The sequence below is a fragment of the Salmo salar genome, chromosome 04 (assembly GCF_965601325.2).
Source record: "Salmo salar chromosome 04, fSalSal1, whole genome shotgun sequence".
NCBI lineage: Eukaryota > Metazoa > Chordata > Actinopteri > Salmoniformes > Salmonidae > Salmo > Salmo salar.
In genome coordinates, this window is record NC_138294.1 from 62,034,596 (window position 1) to 62,058,525 (window position 23,930).

The 23,930-nt window shown below is 44.0% G+C and overlaps 1 protein-coding gene across 4 annotated transcripts in view; it reads right to left on the bottom strand.

Annotated features, from left to right (window-relative positions):
• LOC106603518 (clathrin heavy chain 1) overlaps nt 1-23,930 on the bottom strand; it is a 58,440-nt gene that overhangs the window by 14,997 nt on the left and 19,513 nt on the right. For all 4 annotated transcript variants that reach the window (XM_014197311.3, XM_082974605.1, XM_014197315.3 and 1 more), the window contains exons 2-14: nt 18,555-18,762; nt 14,335-14,603; nt 13,250-13,411; nt 12,885-12,998; nt 10,329-10,502; nt 5,090-5,287; nt 4,237-4,437; nt 3,541-3,693; nt 3,097-3,219; nt 2,155-2,292; nt 1,845-2,009; nt 899-1,079; nt 226-389 (exon numbers count right to left, since the gene is read on the bottom strand). In XM_014197311.3, the coding sequence (XP_014052786.3) occupies nt 226-389; nt 899-1,079; nt 1,845-2,009; nt 2,155-2,292; nt 3,097-3,219; nt 3,541-3,693; nt 4,237-4,437; nt 5,090-5,287; nt 10,329-10,502; nt 12,885-12,998; nt 13,250-13,411; nt 14,335-14,603; nt 18,555-18,762 (2,250 nt within the window). The remainder of the gene's footprint in view (nt 1-225; nt 390-898; nt 1,080-1,844; nt 2,010-2,154; nt 2,293-3,096; nt 3,220-3,540; nt 3,694-4,236; nt 4,438-5,089; nt 5,288-10,328; nt 10,503-12,884; nt 12,999-13,249; nt 13,412-14,334; nt 14,604-18,554; nt 18,763-23,930) is intronic.

Here is a 23,930-nt window from a genome sequence, read left to right on the forward strand (position 1 = left end):
CCTCCTCCCTCTAGATACCTCCTCCCTCTAGATACCTCCTCCCTCTAGATACCTCCTCCCTCTAGATACCTCCTCCCTCTAGATACCTCCTCCCTCTAGATACCTCCTCCCTCTAGATACCTCCTCCCTCTAGATACCTCCTCCCTCTAGATACCTCCTCCCTCTAGATACCTCCTCCCTCTAGATACCTCCTCCCTCTAGATACCTCCTCCCTCTGTCTTTTACCTTGAGGAAGTTCTTGACTCGTTCGGGGTCGTAGCAGTTGCTCTCTCTGCAGATCCTCTCCACCTCTTTGATCTGTCCCGTCTTGCAGGCAGCCTGGATGTACTTGAAGTGGACCTCTGGGTCCTGGCTGAAGTTAACAATGGAACCCAGGAAGTAGAACAGACCTGGGACAAAGCATCACCATGGAGACAATGTTAGTCAAGAGGAAATACAGTACCAGACACCATGCCAGTCTGACATGTCAGGACATCCAGTCAAGTTCAATTGTGCGCCATTGGCTGGAAAATAGAACAGTGATTACGATAAGGTGGCTGGCAACTGTACCCCAAGAGACCGGAGCGGGTGGCTACTGTTGCCATCTCATCACCCCTGGTTTAATTCTATGCTTGTTTGCAAAGTTATTTGGACAACTGAAAACAGGGTCTCTCTCGCTCTCATTTAGTTTATTGAGCTGTAGCTCCATTATGATAGGCTACCTCCTATCTAGTCTACCCTGGGCTTAAAGAGGTCCAGCAGCCTGTCCTAGTGGCCACCCCTCCACTCCAGGACATTCTACAGAGCCTATGGACGACCCTGTTGCCTCAGGCCTACTTAGTTGATTGCAGGGCATAGGGCTGGAAGAGAGAGTGATCTATGAAGCATAAGTGTGAAATAGTGTGGCTGTGTGTCTCACCCTCGAAACTCTTGAAGGACTCGAAGAGCTCCGTTAGAGAGTTGGTGGAGAGCTGCTCGTGGTACTTGGAAGCCACCTGGACACAGATCTGCAGGTTCTGACGGATGTTGGCAGACAACATGGCCCTCAGGCACTCCAGAGAGTCCTCCACTGAGAGGGAGCCAAAGAAGTTCACCAGCCACTAAGGAGAGAGAGAAAGATCCTTTATTTTCCCTTGCCATTCATACCTTCTACTATTTGCACGTTGTCACAACCTTGTACACAGCTAATTATAAAACATTATAATTGTTACATAACATTTTAAACACTTATAATATAACATGTTATTATTTTAAAACGTTGTGTATTTAATGTTTACTGGTAATGTCTGATTACTGGCTAATCAAAAACAAAGCCCCTTTGAATTAAGAGAGGAGAGAAAGAGAGGAGGCACAGAGGAGGTAGAAGCAGCAGCAGAGCTAGATAATGTCATAAGGAAATACATGACAGTCATGTTCATCTAGCCAGGGTTCAGAACGGTTTGGGCTACAAACTAATATGACCCCACTTTTAATCAGTTCTGCTCTACGACCCACACAAGCAGCACGGGACTCGTCTGAAGGTAGGCCAGTACCAGTTAAAACATTTTATGGAAGTACAGTATATGGAAATACTTAAGTGCCCCCCAAAAAAGGGGTTAAATATGGGTAACAAAAACAATTTCCAGAGCTTCGATTTTATTTAAATTTAGCAGGTAAGGCCAAATTCAATCTTTGATCAAATACATGTATTTTTATACATAAAAGGGTCCTAAAATTCTAAATCAAGTGAATGATTTAGAATTGAAATGAATATAATCTGGTTGTTTTTTCCACACACAAGCTGGCACATATGAGAGGGGAGTGGCCTGAGTACTACTGTCAGAGGGCTTTGAGGGGGGTTCCTCTAGAATTTGTAGGGTTCCTACCTCTGGGTTGAGCAGGTGTGTGTGCACCACGGCCCGTTTGATGTCGTACAGGTCGGTGTAGTGCTCTAAAGCTCTCTGCAGCAGACCAGCCTTCTCACACAGCTGGGCTATGTGGGCACGGTCGTAGTTGGTGAACATCTGGTTGCCCAGGATGGCATCAGCAACCTACAGAGAAGGATAAGAATAGAACAGTGTTAACGTGTGAATGTCATTTAGTCACGTTTGATTTGAGAGCAAACAAATATTAAATTGGCATATTCTCAAAATGTTAGCGCTCTCTCTGTGTGTGTGTGTGTGTGTGAGAGAGTACCTGTGGGGCGTGCATGAGGTTCATCTCCAGGAGGCGTGTTTGCAGCGGCCCCTCAGAAGGCCTGTTGTTTTTCAGGGCGTCCAATAGGAAAGAGGTACACTGCTGGATCAGGTTATACTCCATAAAGACATCCACGATCTGAACAGACAGGGGCCAGAGAGAAAGGAACAACTGTCAACATAAGACAGCCACTACACACAGTGTTCAGGGGTCTTATAACAGTAAAGAAACGTGCCTTTTCAACACGTTAAATACCTGCGTTTTAAACCATTTCACCTGCGTTTTCATGCTTCAATAGAGCGATCAGGGACGTGCAACTATAGATGACAACAGAAGTGCAACGCTATTTGGCTAGCAGCCACACAAGTTAATGAGCTTACACTGAAAAAAGCAATGCATGGCCATCACATTTCTAATGTTTATCATAGAAAGAATGTAGCCAGCTGCATTTCCTAATGTTTTGTTTGACGTTAATCTTGCATTTTACAGGAGAAACACTGGGAAAAGCTACAGAGTCAGAGCGCTGTATGGTGATAGACAATTCTCATCCGAGTGGAAAAGTGCAACTGAAGCACAACATTTGTCTGATGCCAAGCAGAAATGACATTAACTAGCCATTTAGATCCGCTTTACAAAACGCAGCAAGATATCTCTTATGCGTTTCATCTTATTTGTCTGCGTGAAACTCTATTAACGTGATCCCGGTATTTAGAAACACGCGTGGTTGCAATATTGGGACTAATCGATTGGTTCCATTGTACCAGGCAAACTGATCAGAGCAATGAGAGTTCAGAGCAGACAGTCCTGTCAAGTCCAGACAGGAGGAACATAATAGTGGAGTGTAAATGACAGAGAGAGATAGCATGCTCTAGTCGAGGGGCCCCATCCCCTCCATCTTAAGCCTTCCTCCCCCTTCCCTGTTCCTCCCTTCCTCCCACCAACCTGTGTGATGTCAGCCAGAGGCTCCTCGTCCTGGACCAGCATCTGGGAGAACTGCAGGCCCTGTTCTGGACTGATCCTCATCACGTTCCTCAGCAGGAAGATCCAGTCTGGAGTGTAGCCCACCTACAGACACAGGAAGAGCAACAGTTTCAACCACCAATGCACCATCCTGCTCCTCAACGTGCATATTTGTAATATTACATAACCCCACAAAAAAATAAAAATAAAGTCATATGACATGCTTGACGTGTGAATGAAAAGTATCTAGCAAACAAAAGCAAAAACCCTCCTTGCTAACCCCATTTGGCCCCAGCCCCTTTCTAAAGCCCTCCTCTGGATACCAAGATACAGCTCATCCACTTCCTCAACTGTGTCACGAGGAAACCAAACCAAGGAAAGGAAACAAGAACAGCAACAAAGCTCCGTCTCAGAGTGACAACATACCTTCTTGGCGTACAGGACTATCTTGGGGAACTGTCCAGTCTCAGCGAAGCACTGGATGACCTTGTTGGGTACGTTGGCCCTCAGGTAGACGGAGAGAGCCAGGGTGGGGTCCACTGACTTCACCAGGTCCCCCAGCTCCTCAGAACACTCCAGCTAATAAGAGACAAAGTAGGTTTCACCACAACTACCCTACAGCAGTGGAGGCTCCTGAGGGGAGGACAGCTCATAATGGCTGGAACAGAGTCAATGGAATGGCATCAAACCATGTTTAATACCATTCCACATATTCCGCTCCAGCCATTACCACGTCCTTCCCAATAAAGGTGCCACCAACCTCCTGTGATCTACAGGTAAACGACCCTCATGAAAAACACTGCTGAAACGTTATGTTTGGAATGTGTGTAATTACCGTCAGGTGTTAGGTTAACAAATTGTAATATTCACAATTAGTGTGAAGCAGAAAGCTATGGGGGGGGGAGATACTAATATTGCCAAGCATGCTTTGGAGGGGCAAAAAACTATTTAAATGCTCAGCATAACAAACAGATCGCCTCACATCTTAGAAAGCATGAACAACCCAGATGACTGGGAAGATATCAACATGGACGGACACAGCTTAGGAAAGACCTCTTCCTATGGAAGGTCAGATACCCATCTCTCCCCCTTTATCTGATACACAGTCACACACACACACACCTTGTCCTCTTTAAGCCACTTCTCCAGCAGCTGCTTGCGTCCCTGCTGTAGGACAGGCCTGCACAGCTCCAGAGACTCAAACTTGTTGAGCTGGCCCTGGTCCAGCAGAATGCCAAAGTACTGCAGCAGGGGAGAGGTCTGGCCCGGCTGGGCTGGCACACTCTGGAACTTACGGATGGTGTCTGGAGTACGCAGGATACCCTGGAGGAGAGAGCAGAGACGGAACAACTGAGACATGGGTGGAGGGGTCAGCTGCAGTTTATATACACACATACAGACAAGATACTGCTGATACACGTTTTGGAGAGGGTTTTGCTAGAAAAATATTGCACATGCTGGGGACACGCTCATTAGAACAGTCTGATTTGCATATCTACACTATAGACTCCAGTGATCAAATGACCCATTATTCACTTTTGTAGTGTATTGACATTACAAGACAAGAACAAAGGAAGGAAATGCACCTTGGTTGTAAAGAGGTAGATGTCACACTTTAAACTGTCCAGTGAAAATCACACTTTTAAAATATACTCATGTGGCCAAAGTATTTTTTTATTTTTATAAAACACTTCAAAAACCCACCTCAAACTTGTATCTCAAACAGACCGTTTCAAAAATGCTTGCCACTTCCTCATATAACGTGACATCACGTTGGCTCATTGGCTGAGCAGCTGTTTACTTGTCATTAATATTTCTTGGAAGGAAAACTATTTCACTCATAATGTAATTAATTAAGGGTCATATTCATAGTAATCTGGAAAAACTAGACAGTTACTTTAACTTCCATTACATCACAGTGATGTGATCTGCTCACCCCTGGAGGGAGACCTTGTACCATTGATGTGTTCGTTACCTTTGGTGCGTTGGCGGCCACCTTGGCAGCTTCAGAGTAGTTTCCCCCGGCAAACAGGTTGTTGAACTTGCGCGCGAACAGCTCCTCGGCCCCAGCCAGGTTGTTACGGACGGCCATGCGCAGGGCCAGGTCTGGGTTCTGCAGCACATTGGTGATGTAAGGGATGATGTTCTCCTCCTCCACACACACTGACAGAACCTGGAGACAGTGAAAGAAGAGTCTCTGGACATTATCCTCGACACAGCACAGAGGGACCCTGAGGGGACATTATCCTCGACACAGCACAGAGGGACCCTGAGGGGACATTATCCTCGACACAGCACAGAGGGACCCTGAGGGGACATTATCCTCGACACAGCACAGAGGGACCCTGAGGGGACATTATCCTCGACACAGCACAGAGGGACCCTGAGGGGACATTATCCTCGACACAGCACAGAGGGACCCTGAGGGGACATTATCCTCGACACAGCACAGAGGGACCCTGAGGGGACATTATCCTCGACACAGCACAGAGGGACCCTGAGGGGACATTATCCTCGACACAGCACAGAGGGACCCTGAGGGGACATTATCCTCGACACAGCACAGAGGGACCCTGAGGGGACATTATCCTCGACACAGCACAGAGGGACCCTGAGGGGACATTTCACAGATGTCATACAGGTATTGCTTAGTATCATATTTCAAACGGTGGGTTGGATCTGTGGGTCATGGTAAGTCTCTACTTGTGGGTTGCAGATTAAGAGTGGATTGTGGCCTTTGTTGAATTAAGGAAAAATCTGAAGTATTTACAAGGTCACAAAAAAGCTTGAGAACTACTTAAAAACACAACTGAAGAACTATTGTCACATGACTGGAGAAATTTAAAATCAACATTGCACTCTTCCATCTCACTAGTGTTTACTGCTCTAACTTGTTGACAGGGGGCTGTATCTACCATCTAGCTACAATGGCCTCTGTTCTTACACACGGTTCCCATTGACAGACATGTTGAGATGAAAGCGTATGCTCCAGATCAGGTAACTGACAGACAGGACAGTGAATGGCAGGCCAGAGGCAAGCCAAGCTACAACGTCACAAGTAAACAAGGACACAGCCATGTGTGGAGGGGAGGGAGGGAGGTCTGCTTTCTGCTGGAGAGATGGAACTAGCTTACTGTTAATTTGTTCACTCTTTGTACTTCTCCTGCACCAACCAAGTTAGGCACCAGCTGGCCACATTGTTCAAAGAATACTCCAAATGACAAGCAACCAATCAGAGGGGAGAAGGACAGTAAGGTCAGAGGGAGGGAGGTAAATGTATAACAAGAGCCCTGAATGGAGCACTTTGAAATGGCCTCAGTCTGTAGTGGTCTCACTAACAGGCAGACAATTCAGGGCATGTGAAATGCCATCAGCGTCACAGCGTGAGTGCTCTCAGGGACAACCATCTATGACGGACACTGCATAGTGCACCATAGACTCCGCTGCGTCACATATATATTCCGGCAAGCACATTGAAGCACACGCAGTTTTACTTCTATGAGCATGGAGATAAAACAGAACTGAAATACGAAGAGGGCCATCAGGGCATATTAGGCTAAACGCTATAATTTGTTGTGGGGGCATTGAGCCAGGCTGTGGGTTGGGGCTGGTATGGTAATAAATACATCATTAGTGTGTCAGTGTATGGTATGCCTCTGGTGGGAGAGGCTCTATAGGGGGGACTAGGGGAGAGGGGCCCTGCGATAAGCCCAGCAGGCCACTACCACAGCTGTTAACAGGCATGACTGCACCTCATTCTCCCCTTCACTCAGAGAGGAGGGGTCAGAGACCACATCCCCAAATAATATGGGTGGGCCAATAAAGGGTAGGTGGGATGGAGGGAAAGAAAAGAGAGGTACAATGGAGCTCTTAGAGTAGATGTGCCCTCTCTACCACAGAGTGAGTGAGTGTGAGTGTGTAGGGGAAAAGGGAGAGGCTGCAGAGAGAGCGACCTAGGGCCAGAGAGAGGGGCAGGAGGGGATTAGCTGTGAGTCAAACCCTTAGACTACAGAGAGCTCTGATATCATCCACTACTGGTTCTGAGTGGAAGTCACCACATCTTGGCCCTCAACCAAGAAAACACTTTTTATATCATTAGGACAACCACAGCTACAAAATAGACCTATCAGACACTGAGCTGCCAATGAGACGAGCCGTAGTGTCGGTGTTACAGTGGCCTTGAATCAAACACACACAGTTGTGACTGACGACAAAGCTGACGTCACAGAGTCCTGTGATGCGGAGTGACTCTAGGGGCTGTGATTGGCTGACAGAGAGCCTCTCCTCCCAGCCAGTCAGCAGTAAGAGGATTGGTGCCTCCCACTCAACATCATGTGCTGCTGAGAGGGGCAGTGGCTTTTTTTCTCCCCCTCTTTGGCTCTCACTTTTCTCCTTTCTCTTTCCACCTCTATTTTATCTCTCCAACTTCTGAAGGGCAGCTTTTTGCAGGGATTCTTCCATCTCAAGGTCAGCCAGAGCCAGGCTGCAGAAGCAACATCTTGGATGGACGGCGCACGCCACACACACAGAAGAGGAGAGGTGAGCCCCACAGCTCCCTGTGTGGGACTCGATGGAGAAAAAAAAAGAACTGTAGGGACCTGCTTAGCCAGCAGGCATCCCTATTACCAAGGCATTATGTCCTTAAGATATTCCAACTCATGAGCAATCAAACTACACAAGACTACTATGCTGTTGCATTCCAACTCCAGTTAGCTTGGCTACATCTTCGGCAGCCAAAGGGAAGCAAATTAATTCACTTATCAAACATTCTACTGACAAGAAGAGAGGATTAGGCCTAAATATACTGCTCAAAAAAATAAAGGGAACACTTAAACAAGACATCCTAGATCTGAATGAAAGAAATAATCTTATGAAATACTTTTTTCTTTACATAGTTGAATGTGCTGACAACAAAATCACACAAAATAATCAATGGAAATCCAATTTATCAACCCATGGAGGTCTGGATTTGGAGTCACACTCAAAATTAAAGTGGAAAACCACACTACAGGCTGATCCAACTCTGATGTAATGTCCTTAAAACAAGTCAAAATGAGGCTCAGTAGTGTGTGTGGCCTCCACGTGCCTGTATGGCCTCCCTACAATGCCTGGGCATGCTCCTGATGAGGTGGCGGATAGTCTCCTGAGGGAGCGAGACATGATGTCCCAGATGTGCTCAATTGGATTCAGGTCTGGGGAACGGGCGGGCCAGTCCATAGCATCAATGCCTTCCTCTTGCAGGAACTGCTGACACATGAGGTCTAGCATTGTCTTGCATTAGGAGGAACCCAGGGCCAACCGCACCAGCATATGGTCTCACAAGGGGTCTGAGGATCTCATCTCGGTACCTAATGGCAGTCAGGCTACCTCTGGCGAGCACATGGAGGGCTGTGCGGCCCCCCAAAGAAATGCCACCCCACACCATGACTGACCCACCGCCAAACCGGTCATGCTGGAGGATGTTGCAGGCAGCAGAACGTTCTCCACGGCGTCTCCAGACTCTGTCACGTCAGTCACGTGCTCAGTGTGAACCTTCTTTCATCTGTGAAGAGCACAGGGCGCCAGTGGCGAATTTGCCAATCTTGGTGTTCTCTGGCAAATGCCAAACGTCCTGCACGGTGTTGGGCTGTAAGCACAACCCCCACCTGTGGACGTCGGGCCCTCATACCACCCTCATGGAGTCTGTTTCTGACCATTTGAGCAGACACATACACATTTGTGGCCTGCAGGAGGTCATTTTGCAGGGCTCTGGCAGTGTTTCTCCTGCTCCTCCTTGCACAAAGGCGGAGGTAGCGGTCCTGCTGCTGGGTTGTTGCCCTCCTACGGCATCCTCCACGTCTCCTGATGTACTGGCCTGTCTCCTGGTAGCGCCTCCATGCTCTGGACACTACCTTGTCAGACACAGCAAACCTTCTTGCCACAGCTCGCATTGATGTGCCATCCTGGATGAGCTGCACTACCTGAGCCACTTGTGTGGGTTGTAGACTCCGTCTGATGCTACCACTAGAGTGAAAGCACCGCCAGCATTCAAAAGTGACCAAAACATCAGCCAGGAAGCATAGGAACTGAGAAGTGGTCTGTGGTCCCCACCTGCAGAACCACTCCTTTATTGGGGGTGTCTTGCTAATTGCCTATAATTTCCACCTGTTGTCTATTCCATTGGCACAATAGCATGTGAAATGTATTGTCAATCAGTGTTGCTTCCTAAGTGGACAGTTTGATTTCACAGAAGTGTGATTGACTTGGAGTTACATTGTGTTGTTTAAGTGTTCCCTTTATTTTTTTGAGCAGTGTATGTCCAATGCCATTCATTCACCTGAGCCCTAGTCAAGTGGAGGCTGTAGCCCAACCACTGTACTGTATAGAAGCCACACCCTGCCAGTGTCTCTATGACATTATCTATACAAACTACAGCCAGCCTGTGCTCACTGCTTTATGGAAACCCCCAGCCAATGTCTAGTGCTGTGTGCTCAGTTTGTGTGTCTCTCAGATCAACTTCCCTCCTCCACTCAATAATGCATGGGGTCTGTGGCCTGGCTGGAACATTATTCATCAGCTAGATGGATCCTATCATCCTGCTGTAATGTCTTCACAGTGGAGGGTGTTGGATCATTTATAATGAACGCACAGCTCCTGGCTTAGATTTAGCCCTCTGACAACGGCAGGCCGGGGGAATTGTTTATTTATCCTGTTCGCTCAACGCCACTCGTCCACCTCCCTGTGTTGCTCATGAAAACATGATTAAATATGAAAGAGGGTGGAATGTGGTGATGATTGTCTTATTGGGTCTTAGATGTGGTGGGTGGTATTATCCATGGTACCGCTTGAGTAATCAGCTCACGGTGGTGGATGTTTCTGGAATCCCCAGAGAGACTACATTATAGGCAGTATAATGTATGGACTGCAGAGCAGTATTGGACCAGCGGTGGTACAGTAATGAGGATGAAACACATTGGGCTGGGTTACAGTGGAGCACATCAATAGAAATACCATTAGGGTTTTAATGTATTAGGCTATATATTACATGACACACTGTAGAGGTGGTGGAAAATAATATAATCATAAGTGGAGGATGAGCTGAAGGTTCTGTTTACATTGTTCAACTCGAAACCCATTAAACATCTTGAAGTCAATCAATCGTTCAATCAGGCCATATTTCTGGATAAAGGAGGTTGGTTTGGAATAGAGGAGTGTGGGAGAGGTGGTATCTGTACCTGTCCTTTCCTGTTGACCCCAATGATGCCGGCGGTGGCTTCGTGAGGGGCCGTAACAAAGATGGTCTCTCCGCTGATCCTGTTCATGTAGATGCAGGTGCCAGTCTCCAGGTCGTACAGGTGGATGTAGCCATATTTGGTGATGAGGAACACCACGTCCTGCTTGGAGCTTATCTGAGAGGAAAAGGTGGAAAAATATGTTTAGAAAAACCAAATGTATAAAAACTTAAAATCCAAGTATTCTAAGGTTGAAAGAAAATCCTTCAAGGGCAGTACAGGTTTCTATCATTCATTGATGAATGAAAGAGAATGGATAAATAAAAGCTACACTTCCTGTGCCAATACATCCCTGTCCTAATCTACAGCCACCTCAAAACAAAATCGGTTTCGTACACATTTTTAGACGTTGTCGCAGGTGAAGGGAAATGAGTGTTTCTAGCCTCAACAGTCAAGTAATACAAAACAATACACAAGGTGACTCTACAGTGTTGAAAGCATTCCACAGGGATGCTGGCCCATGTTGACGCCAATGCTTCCCACAGTTGTCAAGTTGGCTGGATGTCCATTGGGTGGTGGACCATTCTTAATACACACAGGAAACTGTTGAGCGTGAAAAACCCAGCAGTGTTCTTGACACAAACCGGAGTGCCTGGCACCTACTACCATACCCCGTTCAAAGGCACTTACATCTTTACATTGCCCATTCACCCTCTCAATGGCACACATACACATTCCATGTCACAAGGCTTAAAAATCCTTCTCTAACCCGTCTCCTCCCCTTCATCTACACTGACTGAAGTGGATTATCAATAAGGCATCATAGCGTTCAACTGGATTCACCTGGTCAGTGTAGGTCATTGATATACGTTTTGTACTCAGTGGATATGCAGTGCATTCACCAAGTATTTAGACCCCTTCCCTTGTTCCACTTTATATTACATTAAAGCCATATTCTAAAATGGATTAAATAAACTCAATCTACACACAATACCAAGGTGAAAACAGGTTGACATTTTTGCAAATGTATTAAAGAAAAAACCATAAGTACCTTATTTACACAGTATTCAGACCCTTTGCTTTGAGACTCGAAATTGAGCTCAGGTGCATCCTGTTACCATTGATCTTTGAGATGTTTCTACAACTTGATTGGAGTCCACCTGTGGTAAATTCAATTGACTGGACATGATTTGGAAAGGCACACAGCTGTCTATATAAAAAGGTCCCACAGTTGAAACACAGGAGTGGCTTCGGGACAAGTCTCTGAATGTCCTTGAGTGGCCCAGCCAGAGTCCGGACTTGAACCTGATTGAACATCTCTGGAGACCTGAAAATAGCTGTGCAATACTCCCCATCCAACCTGACAGAGCTTGATAGGATCTGCAGAGAGGAATGGGAGAAACTCCCCAAATACAGGTGTGCCAAGCTTGTCACGTCATACCCAAGAAGACTCGATGCTGTAATCGCTGCCAAAGGTGCTTCAATAAATTACTGAGTAAAGTGTCTTAATACTAATGTTAATGTGATAACCACTAGTCTAAAAACCTGTTGTTTTTGCTTTGTCATTATGGGGCATCGTGTGTAGATTGCTGAGGAATTGTTTTTATTTAATCAATATTAGAATAAGGCTGTAACATAACAAAATGCGGAAAAAGTCAAGGGGTCTGAAAACCTTCCCAAAGGCACTGTACATATGAAGTGGCTAAAACAGTACGTAAACATTATTAAAATGATGCGTGTTCAATGACTATGTACATAGGGCAGCAGTCTCTAAGGTACAGGGCAGATTACCGGGTGGTAGCCGGCTAGTAACAGTGACTTAAGTTCAGGGCAGGGTACTGAGCGGAGGCCAGCTAGTGGTGACTAACAGTCTCATGGCCTGGAGATAGCTGTTTTTTAGTCTCTAGGTCCCAGCTTTGATGCAGCTGTACAGTCACCACCTTCTAGATGGTAGTGGGGTGTACATGCAGTGGCTGAGGTCCATGATCATCTTCTTGGCCTTCCTGGAGGGCATGAAGTGTGCCCCCAATGATGCACTAGGCTGACCCCACCACCCTCTGGAGAGCCCTGCGGTTGCAAATGGTGCAATTGCTGTACCAGGCAGTGATACAGCCTGACAAGATACTCTCAATAGTGCATCTGTAGAGGGGTCTTAGGGGCCAAGTCAAATTTCTTCAGCCTCCTGAGGTTGAAGTGGCGCTTGTTGCACCTTCATCACACTGTGTGTGAACGGACCATTTCAGGTCATCAGTGATGTGCCCGCCCCTCTTCACTATGTGCAGTCAGAGTCACAATGTCAGGCTGCCCTGGTCTAACAGTGGCGAACAGTGAAAAGTACAGTCCAAGGTTCCTAACAGGACATCATTGGCTAACACTAACGCCCTTTTCACAATATTGTGCCGAACCGTACTGTGCCGGATCTGATATCTTTTCACATTCTCCTTTCCAGCATGCAATTATGATGAATCCGTAACCAGGCCACTGCAGCACAGCTTGGCATGGCTCAGTAGTGTCAAATAGGTATAACAGTGATACGTACAGTACATAGCTATTATCTACCTGCATGGCCACTGGGAAGTCATTCTGAGCCTCTGGAGGGAAGAACACGTCCACTGCTTTCTTTGGAAAAGGCTGGTTCCCTGTGGCTGGGGTGCCCACCTCAATGATGTGCAACTACATTAGAGAGGATCATTGAGAACAATGTCATTTACGGTCATCTACAAAGTGCTTAGCCAACGGGCAAAACTGGTTGCAATGACGTCAATACAACCAGGTTTCAACTACTTAGTGGTAATCTGGTTATTACGTTATTTAAACCAGATTTGTCCGCCAAGTATTGTCAAATGAAAAAAATATCATATCTACCAACCACAATAGACTTTAACCTGCCAGTCCTTTCTCCCTCTTCTCCTCCCCTGTCCTACCTTTCCCCCAGCCTGTCCTCTCACAGCAAAGCAGAACAGTGTGGACTCCTCTGTGTTGCCCTCCATCTTGAACTGGGCAAAGCCTGCGGCGTGGCCCTCGATGGGCTGTGACACCTTCCTGTCCACAGAGTACAGCTGCATGGCCCCCACCACACGGTTTTGCTGCAGCAGAGAAAACACAAACAAGTTAACTACAGAGCAACAGGGTATGCAATGTTCTGCTTGGCAGTCAGTCGATCGAGTTTGATGGTGCATACTAAGGCCACGCCGCGTGTGTGATAAGGGATATTCACTGTCACGGAAGAGTTGTTTCTTTGTATTTGATTTGGATCCCCATTAGTTGTTGCGAAAGCAGCAGCTACTCTTCCTGGGGTCCACACAAAACATGACATAACATTAATAGACAACAGCTCAAGGACAGACCTACATATACTTAAAATGTCAGTGTCTACATATCAGTGCATACACACAATATCGAGGTCAAGAAGGGGACAGGCGTCGTGCAGTGATGTTGCTTTTATCTGTTTTTCTAAACCTGGGTTTGTTGTTCATTTCAACAACATGAGATGAAGGGAGTTCAATGCAATAATGGCTCTATATAATACTGAACGTCAACTTGAATTTGTTCTGGATTTGGGGACTGTGCCGTTGTGTTCTGGGCCTGCTGCAGTTTTTCTAGGTCCTTCTTAGCAGCACCTGGCCATAGAGCCCCACAGTGGAGGTGTCATAATACCTATAAAACCTAGCAGTCAAATAGGGAAATGGTTCCAATCATTATTCACCATAGGGGATTTTAGAAACACTTGAAATAAAGGCTGTGTTTACATTCTGATAACCATGTAAATCTCGCAGACAAGATGACTTTTATCATTATATTCTCAGATCCCAAAATGCTAATTAGCATCAAAGTAGACATCATGCAAGACCACAAATCCCTGCAAAATAGCTTGCTTTGTGGAGTGTGGTGTCAAAATCAGAGCACCTCTATCACCAACAGACCTCTTCCCCATATTTACAATCATAATATAGTGTGAGTGCACTCGCATGAATATGCATCAGTGTGTGTGTGTGTTTAAGACAGTAACCTGTGCGGAGATGCCAATGAGCAGCAGCCACTTCTGCTTGGCGTCAGTGCGGTAGTTGATGATTTGACAGCCCGCCAGGCTGGAGTGCCGGTCAAAGACTTTGATTGGCTGGGAGTCCCCCTCCATGCTCCAATGGTAGACGGCATTGTCGGTCACAAGTGCCACTGTGTTGAGGGAGATCCACTTCCAGAAGGTGACGTCATCAGTCATGGTGTGGGCCTTCATCTTGCTCTTCATCTCAATGTTAAAGATCTGAAGGGTTTTGGCAGCTGAGAGGGGCAGAGGGAGGAGAGAGAGGGGCATCGCATGGGAGAACAACCCGTTGTGGCTAATCTGAGAGCTAAATCCACACACACACACACACACAGGTCAGAGTTATAGAGAGCCACACACACACACACACAGGACTGAGGGAAAGGTAAAGTAAATACCAAATTCCACTTGAGTAACGAGAGTCAAGCTCGAAATGTTGGTAGTCATGGCTCAGAGAGCATCAGGCAAGGAGGTCACCATGACTTACTAAAACACCAGTCATATAGAGATTAAGCAAAGAAAAGAAAAGCAAAATGTTTACAGATAACCACTGAAATCTTACATATCTGCATCAAGGTTAAATAGAAGAAGAGGACAGGACTAATTAATACTTCTGGACAGTATTAAAGGCAGAGGAAACATACAGTATGTTGCACAGTGTGTTTGGGGACTGGCAAATAAAACCACTTAAACTAATGGAGAAGAGGGGTTCTCAATAGTGATTAAGACTGCGTGTTGTTACATGTTATTTAATAGTGTTAATATATCAATGATGATAGGTTAGAAAAGGTTACTCACCTGTGTTTTGTTTGATTAGTTTTGGGTGAATAAACATTAAATAGGTAAGCTAAAGCCTTATTAAGAAGCATTAATGTATTCCCTGTCATTTACCATATCGAAAGCTAATTGTAAATCACAAAAAGAAATTAACTTCCAAAAGCTGCAAAATCATTTTTGCTGTGTTATTCATAATCACAGCATCAGACTAGTTCGCAGTGCACCAATTATAGCTAAGCAGCCAAATTTTAAATTCAACAAAGTGAATTTTGATTGGAACAGATTAAGCAATTTAAAGTGTGCATGGTGAGAATCTGCACACAGTGTGTATTCTGATGTTCCCATCCCCCAGGGTGACTAAACCATCACATGACAGACTTAGCAAAGTGGTTGAGAGGGAGGGGATGCCCTGTCTGAATGCATATGCTACTATGCTAGTGACCACGGCCCTGCGTTTCCCACTAGTTCTGTCCAACAGTAGCTACAACACAGATGACTGGGAATGACAAAAGTCATGACTGCTAATCCAGTATAATCTCACGACTGCTTTTTGCTTCAAATGAGTATTATTTATTGCCACAATATATAGCCTATGTGCTTTACCATCTTTGGCGCTACAAGTCACTTTTCTCACCTCTCAACAGTGAGCTCCATATGACAGTCATACTACGTGGTTAGTTTTGGTTAAATCCACTCTTGAAATCAGTACATAGGCCTATTGGATTGTAGCCCACAGATCAATAATGCGTCCTCCTCCAAACAATATAGGATCAGACAAGAATCCCACCCTCACTGATATAAACATCCTACAAGTGGACTGGCTATTAGGTACGGTCCATCTCAGAAATAATAGGACAGGAGGACAGAGAGCACTACTGTCACAGGGATGTGTCTGTCTATCAGTATGGAAATCCCAGGAATTTCATTTCAAACCATATGTTTGTTCAAGCATTTTAGGCCTGTGTAAATTACATTGGGAGGAGGGGCAACGTTGGACCTACAGAGAGGAGGAAGACTCTTATTGAATCCACAGGTCTAATAAAAACAGCAGTCTTTTACTTTAACAACCAATGAATTGGTTGTTAATCTGATTTTCAGCCCTCTGGCCCATAGTAACTCTTCAAACGGCCCTATTCAACATCTCTATACTCCTGGCCTGAAATTTACACTTACTACAGCCACTACCATCTGATAGTCTTACTGGACACGTACAGTGCATTTGGAAAGTATTCAGAACCCTTAACTTGTTCCACACTTTAAGTTACAGCCTTATTCTAAAATGTTTTCCTCAACCTACACACACAATACCCCATAACGACAAAGAGAAAACAGGTTTAGAATTGTTTGCAAATGCATAAAAAATAAAAAAACATCTTATTTACAAAATTATTCAGACCCCTTTGCTATGGGAGTCGAAATTGAGCTCAGGTGCATCCTGTTTCCATTGATCATCCTTGAGATGTTTCTACAACTTCATTGGAGCCCATCTGTGGTAAAGTCAATTGATTGGACATGATTTGGAAAGGCACACACCCATCTATATAAGGTCCCACAGTTGACAGTGCATGTCAGAGCAAAAATCAAGCCATGAGGTCAAAGGAATTGTCTGTAAAGCTCCAAGACAGGATTGTGTCAAGGCACAGATCTGAGGAAGGGCACCAAAATGTTTTTGCAGCATTGAAGGTCCCCAATAACACAGTGGCCTCCATCATTCTTAAAATGGAAGAAGTTTCGAACCACCAAGACTCTTCCTAGAACTGGCTGCCCAGCCAAACTAAAAAAATAAAAATAAAATAAAATCGGGGGAGAAGGGCCTTTGGTCAAGGAGGTGACCAAGAACCCGATGGTCACTCTGACAGAGCTCCAGAGTTCCTCTAGAGTTCCTCTAGAGATGGGAGAACCTTCCAGATATTTTAGATGGGGGGGGGGGTGGGGGACTATTGAATCAATTTTAGAATAAGGCTATGACGTAACAAAATGTGGAAAAAGTCAAAGGGTCTGAATACTTTCAGAATGCACTGTGTATCATCTAATCAATACTATATGAGCAGAGAAACCATCAGAGTATGAACACTGATTCAACATCACCCAGGGCACGTTCACTGCCTACAACTTTGGATCTACCATGATAGTTGGCTAGCTATGAAGAAATTCTAAACGTTTTAATAAAAGATGAAACATAACATCCCGATTAATCTAGCTCACGTCTATTTACGGCTTTACCTCAAACTTATGTGGTCTTGTTTCAGGATTAAATAACCTAAGCTTAGAGCAATGATAAACTACACAGCTCTTATGACAACAATAGTGAAACCTGTAGGCACCCATGGGGTTGGGCAACATTACTCTTGAACACAGAGGAACTGGGGCAGGGAATCCGAATGGCACACAGCATAAATTTATGTAAACAGAAATGTAGCTAAAAATCAATTTGACCCACAATATTTCCACCCCCAAAACAGATACTAAATCTCTGGTACATCTAAGAAAAAATATTGATGTAATGCCAACATTCAAGCTAGATGGTTGTGAAAGCTAAATCCTGTTTAGAAGGCCTAATAGTTAGACAATAGCTTAAACATACGTGTACGAAATATAGCATGTATAAAAAAAAATGGGTATGGATTTGTCCTGATTCCATATTAAAATGTCATAGTGTATTTTGACAAATTGATGTTCAACTATATGCAGACAGGGTTTGGAATATAGAGCACAATGGGAATCAGTCTCAAGCTGGATGATAACATGGTGCTAACAGCTTGGTTTGCATGCGTCTAATATGAAAGAAGAGACTGGTGTGGGTGTTTTCTATTGACCCTAGCTAGTGTGGACTTGATATACTGATTTAAAAACAGGATTTAAAACTTCCACAACTCAGGTGTAGTGAAATTGTAACTCACCGTCTGCATACAGATAAGAAAGCAGTAAAGAAACAAAAAAACAACAAACAAAACAGAGAAACAAAAACAGACAAAGCAATTATGGCTACTGAACAAGACCGTAAATATCACACTTCTGTTGGGTCACAGGGCAGTAAACCGAATGTCTGGTAAGAGGCCAGCTTGGCCAATCAAAATGACTTTACAAAACAAAATATAAATAGCTGTATGTGGACTTAAACAGATGTTTACTTCACTGAATGGATGTTGGATGTTGACAGAAATCTGCTGGCTACATTACAAACGTGTAAAAACTGAATCATGAAGACAGGCAGGCCCATTAAGGGTTAAATGCTGCTGTACTACATCCAGAAAAACATCAACACAACCTTAAGCGGATGGAATGTAAGCCTACGTATGATAACTCTTGTACGTACAAATAACTCCCTGCAGAGGTTAACCTCAAAGGGATTGTATCCTGGTTTAATAAAGGCTAAACGAAATTCAGACTGTCAGTTCCAATTGGCGTACCTTTAAGTGCAATGACTTTGGAGGCGGGGTTCATGATGGCGCTGTCTGCAGAGATTGGTCTGCGGATGGGTGTGTTGGGGTCGGCCATGTCGATGATCACCACCTGTGCCTGCTCGCCCACCTTCTCCCGGATACAGATGAACTTATCAGACTCCATCGTCAGGGTGCTGAACCCAATGTTGGCTGGGTTAATGCCCAAGTTCTGGAGCTGAGAGAAGGGGGGTGGAAAGAGGAGAAAAGTTAGGTGCCATTTAGCGTTCAATAACCTGGGAAGTAGAAGAAACCAGATGAAACAGAAACACTTTGAGGGGCTCTAAAATAAGCCAATAAATAGCAATAAGGTCAACCCATAGTAGGCCTCTCTCTCAAACTGCTATTATAGGAAGATCAACATTTTTGTTGGACTTCACTATCAACTGGTGCCAGACAGAATGGCAGGTAGGAAGAGAACATGAGAAAAGGGCAAATTGAATTAAAAAATACAACACACTTTGACACATTTGTTAACTTCTACATTTTGTAACTTAGTTAACCAAGAAGGTAATAAGGTTGACAAATCTGCAGGTTGTACAGTAGACTTATCTGCACCATTAGATGGGATGAATGAAAGGCCATGGCTAAACTAGTGTTATGTCAGGGGGTTAACATCAGCTCAGGAGTGTGCTGCTGTGTGACTGACTGGTGATGTCATTGAGCCTGACACTGAGCAGCACTCCAGAGAGATGGACCAGAGCAGAGCTGCATGGTCTCTTGGAAAGGGGGGGTATGTCAACACCAACTAGAACTGAAACATGTAATAATGTGTTGAACATTTGAGGTGTTAGTAAACAAGAATACATGTCTGATGATGACAAGTAGGGAATCACAATTCGGTACATTTTGCTGCTGACTAACCGACCCTCATTAACCAGTCAACAAACAGTATAAACTATCCAAACGGTCAAATGACGTGACCAACAGAAAACAACCTACTATGAATACACGGGATTTCTCATTAAGAGCTTCATGGAAACATGCAAAAATAGCAAGCCAATCGTCTTACAGTCAAAAGGCTATATAGCCTACTATTGAATAGAGGTCGACCAATGATGATTTTTCAATGCCGATAATTGGAGGACCAAAAAAAAGCCGATACCGATTAATCGGCTGTTTTTTTTTGTGTAATAATGAAAATTACAACAATACTGAATGAACACTTATTTTAACTTAATATAATACATAAATACTATCAATTTAGCCTCAAATAAATAATGAAACATGTTCAATTTGGTTTAAATAATGCAAAAACAAAGTGTTGGAGAAGAAAGTAAAAGTGCAATATGTGCCATGTAAAAAGCTAACGTTTAAGTTCTTTCTCAGAACATATGAAAGCTGGTGGTTCCTTTTAACATGAGTCTTCAATAATCCCAGGGTAAGAAGTTTTAGGTTGTCGTTATTATAGGACTACTTCTCTCTATACAATTTGTATTTCATATACCTTTGACTATTGGATGTTCTTATAGGCACTTTAGTATTGCCAGTGTAACAGTATAGCTTCCGTACCTCTCCTCGCTCCTACCTGGGCTCGAACCAGGAACACATCGACAACAGCCACCCTCGAAGCAGCGTTACCCATACAGAACAAGAGGAACAACTACTCCGAGTCTCAGAGCGAGTGACGTTTGAAACGCTATTAGCGCACACCCCGCTAACTAGCTAGCCATTTCACATCGGTTACGCCAGCCTAATCTCAGGGGTTGAAGTCATAAACAGCGCAATGCTTGAAGAATTGCGAAGAGCTGCTGGTAAATGCACGAAGGTGCAGTTTGAATGAATGCTTACGAGCCTGTTGCTGCCTACCGTCGCTCAGTCAGACTGCTCTATCAAATCATTGACTTAATTATAACATAATAACACACAGAAATACGAGCCTTTGGTCATTAATATGGTCATATCCGGAAACTATCATTTCGAAAACAAAATGTTTATTCTTTCAGTGAAATACGGAACTGTTCCGTATTTTATCTAACGGGTGGCATCCATAAGTCTAAAAATTCCTGTTACATTGCACAACCTTCAATGTTATAATTATGTACAATTCTGGCAAATTAATTACGGCCTTTGTTAGGAATAAATGGACTTCACACAGTTCGCAATGAGCCAGGCGGCCCAAACTGCTGTATATACCCTGACTGCTTGCATGGAACGCTAGAGAAGTGACACAAATTCATGTTAGCAGGCAATATTAACTAAATATGCAGGTTTAAAAATATATACTTGTGTATTGATTTTAAAGAAAGGCATTGATGTTTATGGTTAGGTACATTGGTGCAACGACGGTGCTTTTTTCGCAAATGCGCTTGTTAAATCACCCGTTTGTCGAAGTAGGCTGTGACTCCATGAGAAATTAACAGGCACCGCATCAATTATATGCAACGCAGGACACGTTAGACAAACTAGTAATATCAACCATGTGTAGTTAACTAGTGATTATGTTAAGATTGATATCTTATAAAAAAACTAAGTTTAATGCTAGCTAGCAACTTACCTTGGCTTCTTGCTGCCCTCACATAACAGGTAGTCAGCCTGATTAAAATGTGTTTTTAATCTGACTTGCCTAGTTAAAAGGTGTAAAAAAATAAAATATATATATATATATTTTTTTTTTTAAATATATATATTTTTCAAAAATAAACATTGGCAAATCGGAGTCCTAAAATACCGATTGTTATAAAAACTTGGAAAAAAAAAATAAAAAAAAATATAAAAAAAAAAAAAATTAAAAAAAAAAATAATTAAAAAAAAAATCGGCCCTTCCGATTAAATCGGTCCACCTCTAAAATACATGTTCCAGAAAGTTCCCGCAGGGGAACCGACTATACCAGCCTAAAAGCACCGGAATTCAGTAATCTCCCTATCCTGTTCTGACCGGTTGTTGAACTCACAATGACAACACACAGAGACGGTATGGTCAACCTGCATGAGCAGGAGGAACACAAGGGGTTAACCTGTGTTCCAATAAAGACCTGCGGGACGCTAGATTAACAGCACCACTGTCACCCAGTCCGTCAGGCCTGGCTGGCACAGTACCTATAGACCAGCCTCAAACTCATACTGACTCTCAAACCCTGACACAGCAACAACCTGGCGTCTGCAGGGAAGTGTTGCATACTGTGCCTACGTACCCATTTATCACTGAGAAGGGTCATGGTAACATTTGGTGGCACTGTGTCTCTGAGGATAAGTTGGACTTTCCCCTCACCTCATTTTACTTTCTCACCATATTCTAGTTGTGTAATGTGGGACTGTAAATGTGTTTACTGGACTAGGGCTGCCAGGCAAAACGTGTGATTATTACAGAGTAATAGTTAGACTACAACCTGCAGGTATTGGTTTAGGCTCATTAATGATGCGGGCCAGGGATCTCCTTCTCCCTCCACAGCTACTAGGGGCTGAGGGAGAATCCGCCATGTATCTATCTAGCTACTAGCTGCTCAGACTTGAAATGCAGCCAAAACTGAGTTCTCTTTCAGATCACATACATCACACTGAGGGGAGTTGAATTTAAACTGAAGATAAAAAACAGGGACCGCCCTCAATACAGACACACAGGGCTGAGATGCCACTTCTCCTACAGCTGGTATGGTAAATGACAGGAACAGAGTCTGACAGAGAGAGGGGCAGGGGACAGGTTTGGGGGTGAAGAGTTAATTGCTGCCCCAAGCTTAAAACACATCACTACTACAGAACTATTCTGTACGCAGCTGTTTGGCACAACCCCTCATGGCTCACCACATCTACTCTGACATTTCAACCAATATCAGATGGCATATTCCTTAGCTTCTTTAAATAAATCTGTATTACACAAAAGGCCAAACAACACACAATTTGGGAATGTAATGCAAAGTATTTTATTCCTCCTCACAAAGCAAATCTTGGAGGACATGTCATTCCAGGCTTTTTAACACTGGAATTCCCCTAGATAATGCCCTTGATTCTATAAAAGTGCACATGAAGAAGCACAAACATGGAGACCTAATCTATTCAAATCAAAACCAGTGGTCTGCTTTACAGGTCACTGGCCAAAAGGAATAAAGTTTGATAAAAATAAAATATATATATTTTTAATTAATTGAATTAATGTAGCCTACTCAAACAACTTTGCCTAGGCCAGACAATTTGAAACAATTCAAACGTGCTCTCTTGCTGCACACAAGTCAAATGCTAATTCATTGTTGACATATCCAGGTAACCCAGTTACCGGTTTTGACTGAATCAGGCCTGAGGGTGTAGAGAAGAGAAAGCATATGGGTCAACTTCAGTGTCTCCTCTGTTAATACCCCACAGACGACTTGGCCCACTGCTAATCAGCTAACACAACCCACATTTCCAGGAAAGGCCTACATCTTTATCAATGGTGAGACACACCCTCCACAACCCCAACCGGCCGGCACCGCATTCTTTCACTCATGTGTAGCAGCCTGGGTGCCTTTCAATGACAGAGTGGTTCTTCCTTTAAAAGTTGTCATACTGCAGAGCGACTTGCGGGGTGCCGCAGAATTCTAAAGTTATTTAACTGTCAGCCATTGTTGCCATTAATGCTAGTTAGTGCTAGTTTGACCACCAGGGGGCATCTTTGAGAAGCTAAGTTATTGAAATGACATGGAGCTGTAGGCCTAAGAGTCCTGTTTACTGTAGCTGTTTTAACTTTCCTATTGGCAAAGCATACAAGTCATCCATGTCTTTAAATACAGTCAAGCATTTTAGTTATAAAACGAAATAACAAAAGGGAGCCTTGAACAATTAAACAATGAATAAACCGCAACATGTCGGCTAAAGCGATTTAATTCAGGAATGCATTTTGATAGTTTAATTTTGGCTTTACTAGGAGACTTTAAAACCTTTTTGTTAAGACTTTGGGATTTATTTATGGTGTTTCTATTCCAAAAAATATGAAAATTAATTTTACTCAATGACACGATAACGGTACCCCCTGTACAGTCGTGGCCAAAAGATGAGAATGACACAAATATTAATTTTCACGACGTCTGCTGCCTCAGTTTGTATGATGTCAATTTGCATATACTCCAGAATGTTATGAAGAGTGATCAGATGAATTGCAATTAATTGCAAAGTCCCTCTTTGCCATGCAAATGAACTGAATCCCCAAAAAACATTTCCACTGCATTTCAGCCCTGCCACAAAAGGACCAGCTGACATCATGTCAGTGATTCTCTCGTTAACACAGGTGTGAGTGTTGACGAGGACATGGCTGGAGATCACTCCGTCATGCTGATTGAGTTCGAATAACAGACTGGAAGCGTCAAAAGGAGGGTGGTGCTTGGAATCATTGGTCTTCCTCTGTCAAACATGGTTACCTGCAAGGAAACACGTGCC